General features: G+C 40.7%; 1 protein-coding gene across 2 annotated transcripts in view; it reads left to right on the top strand.

The window, feature by feature from the left end:
• Positions 1 to 23,051, top strand: part of gnao1a (guanine nucleotide binding protein (G protein), alpha activating activity polypeptide O, a) — a 221,916-nt gene that overhangs the window by 60,368 nt on the left and 138,497 nt on the right. For both annotated transcript variants that reach the window (XM_048546345.2, XM_048546344.2), the window contains exon 3: positions 12,516 to 12,657. In XM_048546345.2, coding sequence (XP_048402302.1) covers positions 12,516 to 12,657 — 142 coding nt within the window. The remainder of the gene's footprint in view (positions 1 to 12,515; positions 12,658 to 23,051) is intronic.

Below are 23,051 nucleotides of genomic sequence, written 5' to 3'. Positions count from 1 at the left end.
TCATTGTTTGTCACCTCAGTTTGACTTGTATACTTGTAAGCTGGTCAATGTTTGATTATGACCTAACTTTATTCTCGTAGGCACCAACAACAGATGCTTGTTGAGGGAGGAGTGTGTGGAAGTTTTAGTTTTTTAAAATAATTTTTCCTGGGATGTGAAAGTTTCTGGCTCATCCAGCATTTGTTGCATATACATTAGTGATGAGCTGCCTTCTTTGATAGCTACAGATCTTGATGCATGGACATATACACAGCAATGTTGGAGAGTTTCAGGGTTTTGACCAAGCGACTCAAAGGAACTATGATAGACTTCTGAGTCTGGATGGTGTGTGGTTTGCAGGGGTGGGGTTTATAGGCTGTTTTGTGCTGGGAGTGTGGGTGCTCCATGTGTCCTTCTAGGTATTAGAGGAAGCTTTACAAGTTGCTGTAATGCATCCTGTGTATAGTGTACACCATCACACTGTGCAGCGGCAGTGGATAAGATATTATCAAGTGGGTTGCTTTATCCTGGATGGTGTTGACCTGCTTGAGTGTTTTTACACTCATCCAGGCAAATGGGGAGGATTTCATACACTCTTGACGTGCACTCTGTAGATGCTGGGCAGCCTTTGGGGAGTCAGGAGGTGAGTTAGTCACTTTATAAGATCAATTCTTGTAGCAACAGTATTTATCAGGCTAGTCCAGTTCAGTTTCTGGCTTGACAGTAACCCTATCTTGGTGATAGTGGGGAATTCTGTGATGGTAATTTCCATTGACTGTCGGGGAGTTGGTTAGATTCTTGCTCTTTGGAGGTTTTTAAAAATTTGTTTGTGGGATATGGGTATTGCTGGGTGATCAGCCTTTACTACACATCCCTCGTTGCCCTTGAGAAGGTGATATTGAGCTGTCTTCTTGAACCCCTGCACTCCATAAGCTGTTGGTTGACCCACAATTCCATTAGGGAGGAAATTCAAAGATGTCGACTCAGCAACAGTGAAGGAATAGTGGTGTATTTCTAAGTCACGATGGTGAGTGGCTTGGAGGGGAACTTGCAGTTGGTGGTGTTCACATGTATCTGCTGCCTACGTCTGTCTAGATGGAAGTGGTTGTGGGTTAGGAAGCTACTGTCTGAGGATTTCTGGTGGGACATCTGCCTCTAGTGTGTCATGAATGTTTAGTTAGTCAGATGACGCATAAGACTGGTTGAAGGTCTACACTGTGCAGGTTGGGTGGGTTGGTGAGTCTCAACCAATTCTGTCTAAGTGCATTGGTGCTGAAGATGAGAGCTTCAAATTTGAGTGATTCTTCCTTGTAACTAACTCATATCTGCAATAAAGGGGGGAAAAGTGCAAATAAAAGCTCTGATTTAGATAGCGACATTCAGGAAATCTCCACATGCTGGATGTTATTGAAGTATTTTTGAGGTTCTGCCTCTGCTCTAATGTAGAAAAATAAGTAACTAGTTTTGCCGCAGGTACCAGTAACCATATGATCAATGACCTACTCTAATAACACCAAGGGCAAACTTCCTTGTTTTTTTAGTGATATTGAGAGAGAGGCTTCACATGAGAATGGACAGTGCTCACTCAGTTACTCAGTACCATGCTATTGCTCAGTGTTTTGAAGCAGTGCTTTTCTGTACCCATGAACTTTTGCTCCAAGGGAAGAGAATGCTTGTGACTAAGCAGTCAAGGTGCAAATATGGTGGACATTTGTACCACAGCATTGCTAGCAATACTTTCCAGATTTTAAATGTAAATAGAGGATATAGAAGTTACTGTTAGCACAGAAATTACAACATGGTTAAAGGTTATTCAACCCAACTGGTGCATGTACTCTACTGTAAACAGTAGAATCTTCCTAGTATAAAATTATCTGTGCATTTAATTCCCTCCAACTTTACGTTAACTGCACTGTCCGACTCAGATCCGTCTGTTCATTCCTGCATGTTAAAATTCACAAGAATGCGCATTGTGGACTGGGTGTGTAATAGAAAATTGACAAACTGTACATTGTACAAAATTGACAAAAGATTTAGCAGTCAGTTGAATGCCTTCTTGTCATTGAGGGCATCAAAGTAACAGGAGCAACAATGCTAAGGTGATATTTAATCTTTTCTTTGTGGCGATACTGTGAAGGATGGAAGCATTTTCTGACACTGTTCCTGCACTTTGGTGCATTTCTGAATATTTATTGTTTGACTAACTGCAGAAGTGTTCTGAATCATAATATTCATGTTTGTCTAGTTAATTACTTTCCACGCCTGTAAAAGGGAGAAAATACATTTCTGGCAAATATCACTGCTTGGAGCTTAACTTGTATAGAAACAAACAGTGCAGGAGGAGGCCATTTGGCCCTTTTTGAGCCTGCTCCACCATTCATTCTGATCATCCAGTTCAGTTCCCTGTTCCTGCATTGTCCCCACAACCTTTGAACCCGTCAGCCCGAAGAACAATATCTGGCTCCTTCTTGGAAACATTAAATGATTTAACCTCAACTAATTTCTGTGGCAAAAAGACTTCCACAGGCCAGAATTACAAATGTATGGTACCTTCTGTCCATAACACGAGCAGAACTGAGGGTTGCCACAGGCGCGAGTTTTCTCTTGGAGGGCTGTGTCACTGAATAAAGCCACTCTGGAATTCCTGAATCTCTTGGAATTCTGGAGGTCATGAATTTGAAAACCAGGCTCCTTACCATATGGTTGATTCTGCGGGTTGCTCGATTTCCCCCCACCCCCCCCCCCCCCCCTCGCTGTGTGGAATTCAAGGGCGGATCTTGGCTGGAAAGAGGAGTTGTAACTTATTGCCAACAAGAGATGACCTGCATCAGCTGTGTGCATCACCCAGGCTGGGAACTCCACTTGAGTGGGAAGTATCACAATTGGCTTTGAACTGGGGAGGCGATGGCCTCGTGGTATTATTGCTGAACTGTTACATTCAGGTAACATTCCAGGGACCAAGGTTCGAATCCTACCACAGTAAATGGTGAAATTTGAATTCAGTAAAATATCTGGAATTAAGAGTCTAATGTTGACCATGAATCCATTGTCAATGGTTGGAGGAAAACCCCATCTGGTTTTCAAATGTCCTTTAGGGATGGAAACTGCTGTCCTTACCTGGTCTGGCCTACATGTGACTCCAGATTTGCAGCAAAGTGGTTGACTCTGAACTGCCTTCTGGGCAATAAATTCTGCCTAGCGAGCAACACCCTCATCCAGTTAATGAATAAAAGAAAAAGAATTGCTCTCCCAAACGCAATAATTTGGAAAGCTTTTTTATTTCAGAAGTTCTCCTGTACAAAACCGCTTTGGAGCCATAGGGCAAGGATTTGTTTTGTTGGTGTTGAGTGATAAGCGATGATATAATCCAGCCCTGTCTGGCCTGCTGTCTGAATGGGATGGTAATGATAACAATCTTCTGACTGACTTGGAGTTTGACTGTACACATGAAAACTAATTGTGTGAAGCCCTTTATGTGACCCACTTAATGGACCAGATCTATATCTGTTACCAAACAGCTTATTGAATCAGAGCTTGTGGCCTTGTTTGTCATGTGTTTTGTGAAGTCAGTTCTTCGACGAGTTGAATTGATAATTGTGGGATTACTTCCATAAGATTACTTCCATTACTTCCATACTCATTGTACCAGCTCAGCAAAAGATGTTTTGTTTGGCATTACTTGGATGATGAGAATGTAAACAAAAATAAATAATAACTGTATCATTTACCTGAGACCTGTTGCCATTTTTTTATTGTGAACAAGATGTTAGCTATGACCTTGGAAGTACATTACTATTTGTGGGAGTATGCTGTGTAACCTGACTGCTGTTTTTTCTACATCACACTTCAATGATCCTTAATTATCTCTGAAGTACTTTGAAAGGCCTGAAGTTGTGAAAGACACTATGTAAATGAACGTCTACCTTTTTTTTGGTTGATGGTATCAGTGTTTCAGACAGTGACAGCTCCGATTTTCAACCTGAGAGCCGCACTGTCGTACAAATAGAACACCGGCTTATCTTTTTTGCCTGTCCCCACAGCTCTTCCAAAGCCATTGTTCACTCTCTTCCTCCTCCACTTGCCCCGTGAAATTCTGGGAAGGTGATGTTCCCTCCCGGGCTTCTGATCAAGGCAGCATTAACTTCTGAGGTATCTCTGTACTTAACTGATTAAGGCGTAAATCTTTCAAGGTGAGAGCCTATGTTGGAGCAAAGTGCAACGCCTTTTCAAACAAAATTGACATAATACCGCATTTCCAAAGTAATTCACAAAGTGCTTGCTGGACGGATTGTTGCTTTATCAGAAAACACGGCAGTTGTTTTTCTGCGTAGCAAGATCATGGGAATGGTATGAAGATACGTAACCAATCTCTCTTCAATGGTGTTGTGTAAGAGGACAGTGAACTGGAATGAATTTGTTGCTGTCCTTTGAGAACTATAGAATGTTGACATACCTCCGAATAGACTGAGAGATCCTCCATTTAGCATTTCGTTTGTTGGTAACACAACAATGCAGGACTCCATCAGTCACTCATCGAATGTTGGCGGCATTGTTGTGCTGAGGTCTGGGAATGGGCTTGACCTAACAGTCCTGCTACACTCAGATGACATTGTTACTATCTAAGCCACATGGACTGTGCAGCCAACAGGAGCACCACGCTCCTCAGCTCAGAGTAAGTTACTCCACTTAACTGAACCAGTGAACCCGGGCAAGACGTGAACCAAATAAACAATTGAGAATCATTGGAACTTTTACCTGATGTGTCATTTTCTACAATAGCTTAATATCCCTGTAACTGATATTGTTTAAAAATGTTTGATGCTGCATGCAAGAGTGAGTGATTAAGTGCCTGACGATTATGAGCCATTGGTGATTTTCTCAGTGTTAAGTCACACTTTCTTCATGATGTGGAGTAGATGTGGAGGTGCCAGTGTTGGATTGGAGTGGACAAAGTCAGAAGTCCCATGACACCAGGTTATAGTCCAGCTGGTTTATTTGAAATCTTAGGGCTTTCGGAGCCCTGATCCTTTGTCAGGTGCAAGCTTGTGATTTCAAATAAACCTGCTGGACTATAACCTGGTGTCATGGGACTTCTGACACTTTTCTCAGGGTTGGACCAGACCCCGACTGATTTGAATAACCAGGATTTCTTATTGACCTTGAGGCTGGGTTGTTCTTTAGTAAAATGCCTCAGAACCACTTTGGAATGTGTCCGACGCAATGTACTCTATGAACTTTCAATTAGGCCCTTTTATCATATCCAGTGTTTATGTAAGTAGAGTTTAAAAGGCGGCCTTTGCATTACTTGAAAGATGAACTTTTATATTACTGGGTCTTTATTGGAATAGACAGCATGAACTATGACCTTCCGAGACAAACATGAGCTAAAAATTAAAGTTTAATATTCAGGATTTCAAATCCTGTTCCAAGTTTTGAGAACTAAAAACCTCTGCCAAGCTTATGACTGCATTTTGTTTTACTACTTCACATTTTGAATGTCCTTTTTATAACATGTGATCAGACCTGTTTCTTCCTGAAACAATGATCCTCTTAGGCAGCAATATTTCTTTAAATGGGCAGAAAGACTGGGTGAAAGGAATGATAGCAAAGCAGGAAAAGGGAATGATGCAGCATTAAGCACTCAACAAAGCATCATTTGGTATGTTTGAGTGCCACTTGGTCTTCATTCAAGTGGCCTTTTAGTTATATCTTGAAAGGAATACCAAGCACAGGCTTTGGCTGGGTGACCAGTTGGAACAGTCTCAAGCATGAAGCTGTTGCCTCCAACTGGCATCCCCTGCAACAATCGAAAGACCCAATCTCCCATCTGAGCTCAGACTTAGCAGATCACATTTTGAACTGCAGAATATTACTTCCCATTGCAGGAGCCAATTGGCATCAGCTCAAAACTTTGGTCTAATGAAAAGTATGCTGCATCCTTGCTCCATGAGGAACACCAGGTTATGGGAAGGCTCATGGAGAATTCTATTCATTAGCTCACCAGAAATAAAAGTCCAATATCAACTTCATTCATCAGAAGAGGATCTTTTAAAATTTACAAAGCTACTTGAGTGGCCAAGCTCTGTATTGGATAATAACTTATAGAGTCATACAGCACAGAAACAGACCCTTCAACCCAACTCTTCCATACAGACCAGGTTTTCCAAACTGAACTAGCTCCATCTGCCTGCAATTGGCCCCTATCCCTCTAAACCTTTTCCATTTGTGTCCTTGTCCAAATGCCTTTTAAGTGTTGTAACTGAATCTAGATCTACCACCTCATCTAGCACTGCATTCCACATACAAAGCACCCTCTGTGTGAAAATGTAGCTAAAAAAATGAACAACAAATGATGATGTAGAGGGTAGTTTGATTGCAAACTTGTAGCTTTAAAACCTGTAAAAGGAAACAGGTGTGATTATGTGATCCATAGTTAGAGGCTTGAAGGATAAATTAACTGTTGGCTACACAGCAGCAAGTGTTGACTAAAATAAAGTGAAAGAAAAAAAAGTACGTTTCAGAAGAAGTTTTTGAATTACAATGTGACAAGGACAGAGATGAATAATAAACTTATGTTGTTGAACACCGGCATGGGAATGTTCTGCTTTGGTTTTCCCAGCTGCTAAAATAAATGAGAGAAGATCCTGGACTCGACATGCACTGTGTGCATCAGCTCATTCAAAGCCAAAGTTAAGGAGGATAGAACATTTTGTCCATAAACATTAAGGAGTAATCGGACTCTTTGAATCACATGCTGTCTTTGCTGCATCAGTATTACCCATACCTTTGTACAATTTAGAGTGTCTTTATGCAGATTATTTGTAATCTTTTTCATGAAATATCACCGGTTATTAAATGAAACCTGTGTACAAAATAAAAGGGATAACACTAGATGACTGGTGTACAGTTGTAGTGATCCAGAGTTTGAAGATACATCAGCAATAAGAGCAGGAGGCAACTGTACAATCAGTCAAAGTTGCTCCGTTGTTTAATATGATCATGGCTATTGGATTTTCATCTCCATTTTCTTGCCGGCTCCCCATGTCGCTTGATTTGTGAAAACACCAAAAATCTGCTAACTCTTAAATATATTCAATGTCAGAGCATCCACATCCCTTTGCAGCTGAAGATTGCAAAGGGTCACTACAGTGATTGTAGCAAGATCAGCCTGGTGAACCTCATAGAATATGAGGTCCCTGATTTGGGCTGTTAACCTGATCCAATCAGGGAACCCTGGCTGACAGATAAGAACAGGAGGGTCAGTGCTAACTCTGAGGGAGCTGGATCTGTGTCAAGGACTCTCTGCGTGCAAATAAAAGGTGACTTGGTGATGGGATATCAGGTTCTGTGGAGTTATTTCCATCACAACCCTTTGAGCGAAAAAATTTCTCTTCATCTGGCTTAGATTGAGGTTTGGCTGTCTGACAGAAGGCAGAGAGTTAGGATAAAAGGCTCTTTTTCGGAATGGCAACCGGTGACGAGTGGTGTCCCGCAAGGTTCAGTGTTGGGGCCACAGCTGTTCACCTTGTATATTAATGATCTGGATGAAGGGACTGGCGGCATTCTGGCGATGTTTGCCAATGATACGAAGATAGGTGGACAGGCAGGTAGTACTGAGGAGTTGGGGAAGCTGCAGAAAGATTTAGACAGTTTAGGAGAGTGGTCCAGGAAATGGCTGATGAAATTTAATGTGAGTAAATGTGAGGTTTTGCACTTTGGAAAAAAGAATACAGGCATGGACTATTTTCTAAATGGTGAGAAAATTCGCAAATCAGAAGTGCAAAGAGATCTGGGAGTGTTGGTCCAGGATTCTCTTAATGTTAACTTGCAGGTAGAGTCTGTAATTAAGAAAGCGAATGTAATGTTGTCATTTATCTCAAGAGGGTTGGAATATAAAAGCAGTGATGTGCTTCTGAGGCTTTATAAGGCTCTAGTTAGGCCCCATTTAGAATACTGTGTCCAATTTTGGGCCCCACACCTCAGGAAAGACATACTAGCCCTGGAGCATGTCCAGCGGAGCTTCACACGGATGATCCCTGGAATGGTAGGTTTAACGTATGATGAACGGCTAAGGATCCTGGGATTGTACTCATTAGAGTTTAGAAGGTTGAGGAGAGATCGAATAGAAACTTACAAGATAATGTATGGTTTAGAAGGACTAGGAAGTTGTTTCCGTTAGGCGGGGAGACTAGGACCTGTGGGCACAGCCTTAAAATTAGAGGGGGTATATTTAAAACTGAAATGAGATGACATTTCTTCAGCCAGAGAGTGGTGGGCTTGTGGAATTCATTGCCACGGAGTGCAGTGGAGGCCGGGACGTTGGATGCGTTCAAGGCAGAGATCGACAAATTCTTGATCTCAACAGGAATCAAGGGCTGTGGGGAGAGTGCAGGGAATTGGTGTTGAAATGCCCATCAGCCATGATTTAAATGGCGGAGTGGACTTGATGGGCTGAATGACCTTACTTCCACTCCTATGTTTGTGGTCTTATCTCAGTCTTAAATGATCAGTTACTTACCCTGAAATTATGCCCCTTTGTTTCACCTGGCTGGGGAATCTAAAACAATATCTGTGTCTACCCTGTTAACCCCCAACCATTCAGAAGCATGTCTGTTTCAGTGTGATTATCATCTCCTCCTCCTCCTCCTAAAATCAAGGAGGATGGGCCCATTGTCCTCAGCCTCTCCTGGTGGAACAACCACCTTATCCCAGAGATCTGTCAAGTGGCTTTTTACTCCAGTACAAGCATGTCCATCCTCAAGTATGAAGATCGGTTCTGCACAGAGTACTCCAGATCTGGTTTCACCAAAGCCCGACCCAATCCCCTTGCAATAGAGTCGCAATAGCTTTCCTAATAGTATGCATACATCCTCAAAACCTTGAATACATTTGCCTCTTTGTAAAACCGTGTTGATTTGTTATAATTATGTTTTTCCAAGTGCATTATTAAGACGACTTTAGTGGTGGATTCTAGCTCTCCGCTGATGCCTGGTGCCAGGTTAACTGGCCTGCAGTTCCCTCTCTTCTCCGTCCCTCCTTTCTTTGAATAGTGGTGTTACAGCTGCTAACTTGCAATCGGCTGGGGCTATTCAAGAATCAAAGGAATTTTGGAAAATCTGAGCCAGTGCATCCACTATCTGTTCAGGTTTCTCTGTTCGAATCTTTGATCATGGACCATCGGCTCCTGCGGCTTTGTCTGCTTTCAGTTGCCTTGAGATTACCCTGTTGTTTATGTGAGGAGAATGAATGCTGTCTTCCAGGGATAATTCATGTACGGAGGGTGGTGGCTATAGCCTTGTTGAGGAGGACCATGGCTCTAGTTAAGCAGTACCAAGGGGAAGCAAGAGTTCTAATTTGAAATGTCTAATGAAGAAAAAAAGACCAGATTTTGGAAGTATTTGAGCGAGGCAACACGGCGATTGTAATGAGAAATGAGGACATACAATGGGATGGAATGAAGTGAACTGTGATATACGGTGCATCGATCGTGCAAAAAGCTTCCTCGGAGGCTAATCAAGGTTGGTAATTTGTTGCGGAGGTTCTGTGTTGATATTTAATTGGAATAGAGTTTGAGTTAAATTGTGTGCACTTGTATATTTCGATCTTGCTAATGTAAGATCCCAGGTAAATATGTTGAAGGGAGATTGAAAGAAGCAGGTGTTAGGATAAATTATAAAAACACAGAAATGATGTGAAACCTTTGCTCAATCTAAAACCATTTAAACCGACTACTACTTGGACCACTTTCAGTATTGACAAATTTGCAGTTCAGTAAGATATTTGGTTTAGATTTTACTTGTTGTAAAGAAAGAGTAAGTTTGAACTATTAATATTTAACAGTTAATGCCTTTGTCAATAAGGAAGGTGAGGTCCAAATAAAGAGAGGTCTGGGAAACTGAAACTGAATTTGTATAAAACCAATACTGAGAAATATTTAATTAGAAACAGAGAGGAAACAATATTTACAGGAAAGGAAGAATGTATGTTTCAGCTATCATTCTCCTCACATAAATGACAGGATAATCTCAAGGCAACTGAAAGCAGACAAATCTGCAGGAGCCAGTAGTCCACGATCAAAGTTTCGAACAGAGAAAGCTGCACAGAAAGTGGATGCTCTAGCTTAGATTTTCCAAAATTAGAATATTTCTCAGAAAAATCCCATTTCAATTGCCTCGTACTTATGGAAGTAGACATCTTGAATATTTTGTGTCCAACAACAATGAATAAACAGTGAAACTTTTTTGGGCATTGACTGATGGAAGAATTTTGCGAAGAGATCACGAGGACCTCCTGTTCCCTGTTGAAAAACAACCACGGGGGCTTGAACGTCCACATCATTCATTATACATCTATAATACTGTGAACAATTCTGGAGAGATTATACTGGCATTGGAGGGAGTCCAGAGAAAACTCACTTGGTTGATCCTAGGTATAGAGGGACTGCCTTTGAGGAGAGATTGAGTAAGTTGGGGTTTAGCTGATTTTATTGTAAGATACAAGGTTCACAGGACACTTACTGGCTGGATATGGAGCGATTGTTTCCCCTTGAGGGAGTGTCCAGGACCGGAGAGCATGACCTCAGAGTAAGGAGTCACACATTTAATACAGTGAAGAGGAGGAATTTCTTGTGAGGATCTGAAATTCTCTATTGCAGGAGGCTGTAGCAACTGGATCATTAAGTATATTCAAGACTGAGATAGGGTTAGATTCCCTTGCTAATTAAAAAGCAATCAAGGGTTATGGGGAAAAAAACAGGAATGTAGAGTTGAGGATTATCAGGACAGCCATGATCACATTGAATGGCAGAGCAGACCTGATGGGCTGAATGGCCTCCTCCTGCTTCATTGTCTTACGGTCTTATAACTAGTATAGTGTGCCCAGAATTGACATCTTATTTAAAAAGCAGCACTTGCAACACTACGACCCTCCTTCAGTTCTGCGCCAACATGCCAGCCTAAATAATAGGCTCAGGTCTCTGGAGTGGGGTTTGAATTTATCACATTCAAACCTGGAGAGGAGAATGTGATCGATTGAGCTGTTGTGCCTGTGGGAAGAGATAAAAGTGGCACATTTCTGACAGAGCTGTGATATTAAGAAAATGGCAGATAAAATTCAATGAATGAGTTATTGTAACATCATTGCAATGTTGACAGAACCAAGTGTTTTTGCTCCAATGTAAAAGAGCATTGCAGATTCAACATTATCAGTTTCTGCAGCTCATGGGGTCCAGGTTAGAATCAGACACTGTCTTCAAAGCCAGTGCTTTAATATATATAACTCTGTGAATAATGTGTGATGTACATTAGTTATAATTACACTGTGTGTGAGAGGGAATAAAAAAAATGCAAAATGTTTAGAATTGACAGTAAAGGTGTATGTACAGCATTGTTGATAAAGAAGGATTCAATGTTTACTTGAAGAATAAGCTCATCCTTTGATTGAGGGAAGTTTTGAGCCATTACAGCTGTAAACCATTGCTGATAAGAGCAGCAAATTAGGAAAACTTGGTTGACATGCGGGCAGTCAGAAGGAATTGATTTTGATTTATTGGAACATTCCTCGAGAAAGGAGAGCAAGTAATCAGGAAGATTTTATCAGCCCTGAGTGCAAATAGAAGGATAGTGAAAACCTTTCAAAAGGAACAGATGAAACCAGGCTGTCTCAAAATCTTCTGTATCAAACAGGGCATCAGAGAAACAATCTTCCAATGTTTACTATCGAGTCTGAGATGATGGAAAATTTGAAGATTACAGACAGAGACAGGGATCCAAGGAATAAAACAAGAAAGGAAATAATTACTGTTCACAGTTGTACAGTCCAGTAGAAATTGCTGACTAGTTGCCAATGTGGACACAATGAGACTGTTTCAGACAAAGATACCGATGTTAGGAGAAACCTTTTACATACACACAATGCAGGCAAATATACTTTGTGTGTGTGTATGTTTAATTAACGAACATCCACCTCCAGTCAGTAACTAAGGAAATGAAGCACTCTTCTAACAATGAAAAAGCATTTGGATGTTACTGTTTTTTGTCTTGCCACTTTATCAAAGGTTAACATTTACATGTGCACTTTGAGAAAATGAATATTGTTATCACGTGCCCAAAAATGGTGTCTATTACCCATTTTCTAATTTGGTAATCAAATACAGTTTTCCACATTTGAATTCCCATTTATCCACATGTGGTTAGTGGACAGCACTAATCTAGAGGAAGTCTGGAACTACACGGTAAATTAGTGAGAATAAAAATAGACAAGATCAGGCAAAAGCACAGATCTCTCAAAAAGGCTTCAGAAGGTCAGATAGAAGCTGCTTGAAAATGATCCAGGATCTATCTGGTGCATTGAGGGAACTAAATTGAAAGACACTTTCAGAGAATAAAGGAAGATTACTTGTACATGCTTTTAGCAATTGTTGGAATTATGAGTGTGTTCATGTTGGCAACATTAGAGTAGTTGTAGTACAGGACTAGCAACCTGGATTTTGGACTATGCTAGTCACTTCCTCTTAACACTCTGTTGTACTTTCCCAGGATTATTCATGAGGATGGATTTTCTGGTGATGATGTGAAGCAGTACAAGCCTGTGGTGTACAGCAACACCATTCAGTCCCTGGCAGCCATTGTCCGTGCTATGGATACCTTGGGCATTGAGTATGGCGACAAGGAGCGGAAGGTAAGGTGTCAAAAACGCATAAAACAATGTAGAGATGAAGGGTCTAGGCCCGAAACGTCAGCTTTTGTGCTCGTGAGATGCTGCTTGGCCTGCTGTGTTCATCCAGCTCCACACTTTGTTATCTAGGGATGAAGCAACCTGCTGTGGCAGGAAAATCTGTACAAATGAACCAGATCAAACCAGGGCAACATTAGCATTAAGCTGTAAAACAGGGGTTGTGTATGGTAGATGTTGGCACATATAAATGGGAATTACTGAAATTTACGAAGTTCTTGTTCAAGACAGCATTTGAGTATTAGAAACTACTTTTCAAAGAAACAGCCTGCATTAAAAGATTCTGAGGTGTTAGGGGAATCTCAAAGACAAAACAAATTTTGAGTGTGGATTGATTGGGCATGCCCCTGTTGAATGTTTACTGTTTCTGCTGAACCACCCTTTTGTGGTTGGTTAGGTTTAGAATTTAAAATGAAATGGACATGATGCAACTTTCTACCTGCCCTGACTAACATCATCTTAAAATAACTGTTAATAAAGCGAATTGACAAATCAACTGGAGAAGTGCTTATTCTGACCTAACCGTTTCGCATGTGTTACATTTCAACAAAGTTGTTTGTTTCATGGAGAACTAAGATATTGGTGATCCATTCACTTTAACAAAAATGGGTTTACTAAGTTGCACGGTTAATGCCCAGGCTAAGTTTCTGTCTCTGGACAGGAATTTAGCCCAGATTCTGTTCCTAATCATTTTGTGAACCAGTCCATCTGGTCAACATGCTGCATTTATTTACAAGAAATTGCTAATATTTAGTTGACTGTGTGACAACCATCAGTAATATTAATCTCGGTGTAGGGACAGTTCCAGCAGGGTTGAGAGTTTCAAAGCCTACATAGCGATGTAACTAGTTTTGAGGTAGAATTCTAATTGGGAAGTAGGGGGAGTGTTCAATCTCAGCATATGAATCATGAAGAGATTTTAGTTTTGAACTGCCTGATGTCCACATATGAACTCTGTCTGGAAATGTTTAAAATTCTAAAATCTAACAATCCATAACACAAGAATTCAATCTGTGCAGAAATTTTAGGTTAAAACAGTATAGTGAACTGTTCAAGATGCATTGTCATTTCATGTAGCATGATTGAACTTTATCCTTCAAGGAAATATATTTGTAGAGTGGTTGAAATTATTTAGTTTTGCATACAATTCTTGGCTTTTATGTTTGAGTGCAGTTCCGGTCCAACACAATTTTACTGGAGTATAAAATAAAACAAATCTGTTGGAATTCTATGAAGATCTTACTAGTCAAGGACACAAGGGGAAGCCAGTCAATGTGGTATATTTGGACTTTCAGAAAGCATTCGACAAAGTCCCACAAGAGATGATTATGCAAGAATAAAGCACATGGAATGGGGGATGTGTATTTAGGTGGATAGGAAACTGGTTGGCAGAGAGGAAACAAAAAGTAGGAATTAATGGATGCTTTTCAAATTGGCAGGCAGTAACTAGAGGGATGCCACAGGGATTGGTGCTAGCACCCCAGCTATTTACAATATATATTCATGATTTGGATGAAGGAGCAAAATGTAACATCTCAAAGTTTTCAGATGATGCTAAGTTGGATAGGAGGGTAAATTGTGACGAGGATGCAGAGATCCTTGAGCATGATCTGGACAGGGAGGGTGAGTGGGCAGATCAATGGCAGATGGCAGTGCAATTTGGATAAATATGGAGATTATTCACTTTGGAACCAAAAACAAGAAGGCAAATTGCTACCAGAATGGCTGTAAATTAGGAGAGGGAGTGTGCAGTGGGACCTGGGTGTCCTTGTGCACCATTTGCTGAAGGTAAGCATGCAGGTGCAGCAGGCGGTAAAGAAGTCAAATGGTATGTTGGCCCTCATTGTGAGAGGTTTTGAGTACAGGAACGGGAGCGTGCTGTGCAGTTATACAGGCCCTTGACGAGGCCACACCTAGAATATTATGTGCCATTTTGGTCTCCTTTCCTGAGGAAGGATTCCTTGCTCTCGAGAGAGTACAGTGAAGGTTTATCAGGCTGATTCCAGGGATGGCAAGGCTGATATGAGGAGAGATTGACTACGTTGGGATTGTTTTTGTTGGCAGTCACATGAATAAGGAGGGGTCTCATAGAGACTTATAAAATTCTAATAGAACTAGACAGGGTAGTTGCAGGGAGGGTCACCATCTGAGGATTCGGGGTAGACTTATTTAAGACGGCGATGAGGAGGCATTTCTTCACCAGAAGGATGGTGAGCCTGTGGAATTCATTACCACAGGAAAAGTTGATGCCAAAACTTTGAATGTATTGAAGAGGCTGCTTGATATAGCACTTGGCACGAGTGGGGTCAAAGTTTATGGGGAGAAAGCAGGATTAGGCTATTGAATTGGACGATCAGCCATAATCATGATAAATAGCAGAGCAGGCTTGAATAGCCAAATGACCACCTCCGGTTTCTAAAGAAGTATGGATGCCGGAAATCTGAAACAAAAGCAGAAATTTCTGGAGAAACTCAGCAGGCCTAGCAGCATCTGTGAAGAGAAAACAGAGTTAATGTTTCAGGTCCAGTGACCCTCCTTTAGAACAACTCTGAAGAAGGGTCATTGAACCTAAAATGCTAGCTCTGCTTTCTCTCCACAGATGTTGTCAGACCTGAGTTTCTGCTTTTGCTTACTTTAATGTAACTTGTTAAAAACTTGCTGGATCATTCCCTTTTAAAACTTGAAACATTTAAAGAGTATAATAATTCCTACTTTTTTTTAGCAAACTGGAGAATTATTCCTATCCTGGTGTTCTTTCTGCCCTCATTCCCCTTGGCTGTAGTGGTGTTGACTCTGTTTTGGATTGCAGATCCAATGCCAGACTTCCCTTGCGACCACACCTGAGTGGTCATGGCTGGGTTTTCACAGATAGAATTGGTCACCTAATGGGTGCATTTCCAACTGAGCACAGCACAAACCTATCTGGTCATACCCATAGAGTTTCAACAAGAGCAGGAATACTGCCAGTCATCAACTTCCATATTCAAAAGTACTGAAGCTCTTCACAGATTCATCACTGCAGGACAGGGAATAAATTTATGACTTGCATCCGTGCAGTTAATTTTACAAATAGCCTTAACTAAATCAGTCGTGAGAGATGCCTTGGTGTTTAAGAATACAGCATATGCAGTGTAATTTAACTTATAACACCGGGCATGGAAAAAGAATTTGAACTAAGGGTTAATATTAGAAAGTGTTCATCCAGATCTGATGGGTCACAACTACGTGTATTCTATAGCTGGTAACTCCCCTGTGTCTGGGGTGATATGATTATAGTTGTTATGTAGAGGATATTCCCTTAAGACTCTGTAATGTGATCAGAGGTGTTTTGTAAAAGATGTTTCTGTGGATATAATTAGAAGTGTTATGCAGAGGATACTATGTGGCCAAACAGCCCGCTATCCCAGTTCACGCAAGAGGCCGTTGACAATAGTAAAAGAAAATGTGTACAGTAAACAGCCTTCTTCAGTCTTCCCTCCCTATTTGCTCCGTTGTCACCTCTGACACCTGAAGGAAAGAGCAAATGGGACATAGAACATCGAACATTACAGCACAGTACAGGTCCTTCGGCCCTCGATGTTGTGCCGACCTGTCATGCCGATCTCAAGCCCATCTAACCTACACTATTCTGTGTACGTCCATATGCTTATCCAATGATGACTGAAATGTACCTAAAGTTAGCGAATCTACTAACGTTGCAGGCGAAGCGTTCCATTCCCTTACTACTCTCTGAGTAAAGAAACCACCTCTGACATCTGTCTATATCTTTCACCCCTCAATTTAAAGCTATGCCCCCTCGTGCTCGCCATCACCATCCTAGGAAAAAGGCTCTCCCTATCCACCCTGTCTAACCCTCTGATTATTTTATATGTTTCAATTAAGTCACCTCTCAACCTTCTCTCTAATGAAAACAGCATCAAGTCCCTCAGCCTTTCCTCATAAGACCTTCCCTCCATACCAGGCAAGATCCAAGTAAATCTCCTCTGCACCCTTTCCAAAGCTTCCACATCCTTCTTATAATGCGATGACCAGAACTGTACACAATACTCCAAGTGCGGCCGCACCAGGGTTTTGTACAGCTGCAGCATAACCTCATGGTTCCAGAACTCGATCCCTCTATTAATAAAAGCTAAAACACTGTATGCCTTAACAGCCCTGTCAACCTGGGTGGCAACTTTCAAGGAACTGTGTACATGGACACTGAGATCTCTCTGCTCATCTACACTACGAAGAATCTTACCATTAGCCCTGTACTTTGCCTTCCGGTTACTCCTACCAAAGTGCATCACCTCACACTTGTCTGCATTAAACTCCATTTGCCACCTCTCAGCCCAGCTCTGCAGCTTATCTATGTCTCTCTGCAACCTACAGCATCCTTCGTCACTATCCACAACTCCACCGACCTTAGTGTCGTCTGCAAATTTACTAATGCATCCTTCTACGCCCTCATCCAGGTCATTTATAAAAATGACAAACAGCAGTGGACCCAACACCAGCCCTTGCGGTACTGGTCTCCAGGATGAACATTTCCCATCAACTACCACCCTCTGTCTTTCAGTAAGCCAATTTCCGATCCAAACTGCTATATCTCCCACAATTCCATTCCTTCGGTGATGACTTCTTCGGAATTGATTCTAAATGCTGTCTACTTGCTCATTGTCCTCTCACGCAACTCTCTTCTTCAGCTTTGTCTTCCTCCGAGAGATGCTCATGCTTCTTAACTTTGAAATGCTGATCAACATTTTGGTCATCTTACCATACCTTGAAGCTTCCCTCCTAATAACTACTTTGAATCTATTTTTTTCATCCAACTCATCCACTATTTGCTGGTTCTGGTCATTCAGTTTGGTGCAATCAATGTCTAACCAAAACATTCTTAATTAGAGTTCTCATTGACAATCTATGTTAATGATTAGGGTATTCCATTCCATCTTAGTCTCTTCATGGTTTGAAATACAATAATGTTGAATAAAATGATCAATCACCATTCTTTTCTATTTGTTTACTCTTCTGGTTTCATTTCAAGTTAACCAAATGAGAAAAATAACAGATTTTCCGAACTTCCTGTCATACACATGTTAGTTTTTTATTTTGCCCAGAAGTTTGATTTCTGGTTCCCTCCTATTCATCATTTTCTATTGCTGCCTGGTCCTACCATAAACATGTTTGCCTGATGCTCAAAACTGTATCACTTTTAAATCTAATAACTGTTCAGTCTGATGCCTTTCAGGCACTAAGTCCTGAAAGCTCCTAAACGTTACTCAGCTTATGTCAACACCAGAAGTTAAGTCATCCTGTTTGGCTTCCATCAGAAATTGTCCCCTGCGTAGTAATTTTGCTTTGTGCATTCTTTATCCTTATTTGAACACAACAGTGAGCAACCCTAGTCTTGTGCTTAGTTTACAGCTAAATATTTTCTTTTCACTTCTGAGGGTGTTCAGTCTAACATCTTGACCACATCCTCACGATGGCTGAGACTTTAATGATCTTGAGCATGAACTGCAACTTCCTTTTTAAAGTCATAGTGATGATGTTGCCATGCATTAGAGACTTTTGCACCCTTATTATTCCTTCCCTTGCCAACCTCTACTGATTCCCATAGTATTAATTGCAAAACTCTTCATTTTGGTTTGAAGCTCCATTGATTCTCTACAACCTTTTTCAACCTTAGTTTTCGGTAAATATCTTTCACCATTCCAACTCTGATTATTTTTGTGCTTTTTACCATTCTGTGTATAGTCTTCAATAGCCAATAACCAAGCCCTTGCATATTCCGAATCAATAATCACCCTGAGCGCTTCCCATATCGCTTGCTTTTTCAATTCCTTTTTTAAAGCTTCATCAAAACGTACCCATGTAATCATGTTTTCTTCTCCCTCTGCTCCTACCAAGGGTGAAAGAATGTAGTTCAGAGATATCTGAAAAATGTCATGTGCTGTTGTGTAGAAAATATTTCCTGAAGACTGGTATGAAGCGGTTTGATTAGCTATAAGTAAGAGATAGGATGTTGCCAATGTTGGAGGGTTTGAGCCACAGGGAGAGGCGGAATATGCTGGGGCTATTTTTCTGGAGTGTTGGGGGCTAAGGGGTGACCTTATAGAAGTTTATAAAGCCATGAGGAGCATGGATAGGATGAACAGCCAAGGTCTTTTCCCTGGATTTGTGGAGAGGGCGTATGTATAAGGTGAGAGGGGAAAGAATTAAAAGGGACCTAAAGGTCAACTTTTTCAGAGAGAGGGTGGTGTGGTATGAAATGAATGCCCGAGAAAGTGATGGAGATGATACAGTTACAACATTTAAAAGACATCTGGATGGGTATACGATTGGGAAAGGTTTCGAGGGATGTGAGCCAAATGCTGGCAAATGGGACTAGATTTATTTAGGATCTCTCTATGCACATGTTTGTGACTCTCTGACTGATATATTTGAAGGTGTGTTGAGAAGATATTGACATGAAATGGAATTATTGGGAGTGTTGAATTGTTGGGATTCAGTTACAGTCTTCAGGCTGCCAGAGTGATGCCTGCACGCTAGTGGCATTGCTGTGACCTAGGAATATGTTATATATTGTATGAGCAAAAGATTTGGCGGAAATTTCTTAAAAATAGATGCTTCTTAAAAACAGCTGTAGATCCCTACATTTAAAAAGTCTGTTGAATAAATATCAACTTAATCATGCATAATACGTTGTGGACCAAATGCCAAGCATCCTCCAACAAATAATCCTGTACTGGGTTATGTTTGAAAATTTTTGTATTTGTATCCTGCTATGGCACTACGTAATAACACTTCTGATAAGCCCCTATTCACAGTGTGTCCTGGCAGCACACTTAGCTGAGGAAGGAGTGTGGAGAATTTAATTCTCACTTTTGGTTTATTAATAACTCTTTAGACTGGGGGGGGGAATAAAGAGAGCTGTGTTAGTGACTGACTCGGGTTGATTTTTATTTTAAATTTGAGAGTCTTGATCGCAGTCATACGGGAAACAACTTACACAGAAATTGTACAGGAATTTCTTGAATTATAGGCATTATATTCAGTTCCTGGTGTTGATTTCCCTTCCATTTCTGTGTGCCTGAATTGCATGTTTCTATGCTGTTAGCTGGTTTGTTCAGTTCTGATTTCTTTCTATTACAGTTAAATGTTTGCAGTTTTGATCTTTATCAAAAATAACAAATTGTTCATGAATACTTTAGTTTTTTAGCATATATTGTTTAAATAAAAAGAGCTTTTAAAAATGCCCTATAAAAAATGTCAAATATTTCATACTTACAAAAAGCAGGAATGTGAAGCACCTGAAGTGACACGGTGCCAGCTATGCCAATCAGACAACCTGATAGACAGGTATTATTGCGAGTAGAATTGTTAATGTTGTATTGTGCACCTTTTTCACTTGTATAACAGCCAGTTATAATATCTTTGAGTGAAAACAAGAGGACAGCAATATGGTTCACTATCACTGCATACCAGTTATGTAATCCAAATTGAACAGCCACTGGATTATCAGAGTATTTAACAGAAAGATCATTAGAGACACACTAAGATTGGGGACACTGGATATGTTACAGATCAGGGTAATTCAAAATTCATGCAAAGTAAATTGTTGAACTTGATATCCAGCCTTTATTTAAGGTGTTTACAGAGATAGTCATTTGTCAATACAGAATAGGGGGAAAAAATGCTTCAGGTTTCTCTATCCAATCAGTGCTTTTTTAAGTAATTACCACCTTGTTTTTCAAAATCATATGTCAGGATAGGTGACCTCTCCTGATGAATCCACCCTACAGGTTCCAGGTTGCCATCTGATTCTGGATTGAATTTGCTGATTGCAGCCTGGCCAGGTCTGGTGGCTGATGTGTGATTGGTTTTGGTATCAGTGAGGAAAGAATGATGGATAAAAACAGGTTTGAATTCCAGTAACCATCATGCATGGAATCAGATCAATTTCCTCACGTAGTAAAATCCATTATGACTGAGTCTCTTCCTTCACTTGTTGAAAAGTGAACTCTTGTACATTTTTTTGTTAGAAGTAACTCACAGGACATGGGTTTAGATGGCTATGCTGGCATTTACTATACACTTTGGTTGACCAGAGGGAAGTTGTGCATCTACCACATTGAGGTGGGTCTTGAAACACATGAAGGCGAACCAGGTAAGGTCAGCAGATTTCCTTCCCTGAAAGACAATAGTGAACCAGATGGGTTCTTGTAATAATCAACATGGTATCTATTAGGCTAACTTTTAATTCTAGATATTTTTAATTGATCTCTAATTTCACCATCTGTCATGGTGGCACTCAAATCTCAGGGCATTAGTCTGGATTGCTACCCCTGTGATGTTACCACCATATCACTGCCTCCCCTATATGTAGGAATGAGGATAGCAGTATCTAACTGACACAGAGCCTGCAACATTCATGTCTCGAGTCAAACAGGCAAAAAAGGCCTCTTAAGAAAGCTATTGGAAGAGCCATGTGGGGGTTGGAGAGGTGACATAGTATTTATGCAGGACTGCAAACAAATGTAAGGCATCAGAGGATTGTTAGAGCTTTGAGGTGAATCTTAACTGCTGAAATATAATCCCATGGGTAAACCCAGGCCATGCAGATTAACTCCTGGAATGCCAAATGCTGCAGCAGAGTGTGAACAATCAAGGTAAATTAGATTGTCACGCCCCTGTATAAGCAATTCTTCCAAACCCACTACTTCAAACAAAATTAAACAAAAGGAGCTGGATTTACAAACTGTGGAAAGGAAACTAGGAATGCAGGAGGAGTGTTTAATGTTCGCTCTTCAAAAGCTGAGTTGACGCAACAAAAGAACCTTGATTTGATCATATTCATTTGAATCATATGTCAGGATAAGTGATCTCACCTGATGAAACCTATTGGAAATGTTCCAAGTTACAGGCTGATTCTGGGTTGAATTTGTTGAACTCAGCCGTGCCAGTCCTGGTGGCTGATATGTGACTGGTTTTATTTCACTGAGCAAAACATGAGGGATAACAGGCTTGTTCTTCATATTGCTATCCAACAACTGTCTGATCACCTATGTAATACAATCCATTATGATATAACCCCTTCCTTCACTTGTTGGAAAGTCCATCTCTGCAGCATGGGTTTGAGTCTAGTCCAACAGCAAAGTTCTAAAGATTTCCTGTTGCTATTGGAGGTGGTTTGGTACAGTTTTTTAGAGTTTTTCCTCTTATCTTGGGCTTTGGAATAATATTTTTCACATGTTTGTGGGATGTGATTATCTCATAGAACAAACTTACTTTAACATTGGATTTGAAGTGGATTCACCTTCAACTTGTTGTGGAATATTGCTAGTGAATCATGTGTTTGGGATCCCGTTCTCTTCCCCCTCCCCCTTTGGCCATCCAATTTTGAGTGGATATTTGCCTTGTTTAATGCGGCTGCCTGCAAATATTTGCTTAAGCTTGAATTTCATTGCCCTCCTCGGGGTAGGGGAGAATGAGATCTTCATTGCAATGCATCCAAGGATGATATTATTGAGCAAGTGATAGAACATTGCATCCTCAAGATTATCATTGCCTTGCTTATATTAATGTGGCTGGAAGAATAGTCAAAGCCATGGACTGGAGTCATGTGTTGGCCAGACTGGATAGGTTGGCAGATTTCCTTCCCTAAAGAATACTAGTGAAAAAAATGGGTTTTGCAGTAGTGAAATATCATAGTTTGTCAAGATCACCATTCTTGAGATTCACTTTCAAGCCCGATTTTATTTTAAATGATGGAATGTAAATTCCACTAGCTGCTATGGTGAGATTTGCATCCATGCAGATCATTAGTATACTGATCAAGTGACATTACCTCTCTGACTCAATTGATAACTATCACACAAACTTTTGGGATAGTACACTGCACTGGCAGGATTTCTATATCTTTCGATGACTATAAAAGTACTCATGTTCATGTTTTCTACCCTATTGCATCGCTTCTCTTATGTGACTTCACTTAACACCTGTGTGTGTGTGTGTGTGTGTGTGTGTGTGTGTGTGTGTGTGTGTGTGTGTGTGTGTGTGTGTGTGTGTGTGTGTGTGTGTGGACTCTGTTCAGTCACATACCTTCAAATCAGAAAGGTTTTGTAGAAATGGGAAGAAAGCTTTGAACAGTACAGTGGATGGTAGCCGGGATAGAATGCTGAAATGAAAAGTAGGACCAGGGATAGTCCATTGAACGTTTTGGTATCATTTGCACCTTTCAGTTAGAGCATGACTGACCTAATCATGCCTTCATCTTCCTGCCATGAAGCTGTGCTTAATTCTGATGATGTTTTCAGAGACTTGATTTATGGGAAAGGAGAAACAGTTGCTAGATG

The sequence above is a fragment of the Stegostoma tigrinum genome, chromosome 16 (genome assembly GCF_030684315.1).
Source record: "Stegostoma tigrinum isolate sSteTig4 chromosome 16, sSteTig4.hap1, whole genome shotgun sequence".
Classification (NCBI taxonomy): Eukaryota; Metazoa; Chordata; class Chondrichthyes; order Orectolobiformes; family Stegostomatidae; genus Stegostoma; species Stegostoma tigrinum.
Note: the sequence above shows the minus strand (reverse complement) of the source record. Positions and strands in the feature narration are given on the sequence as shown.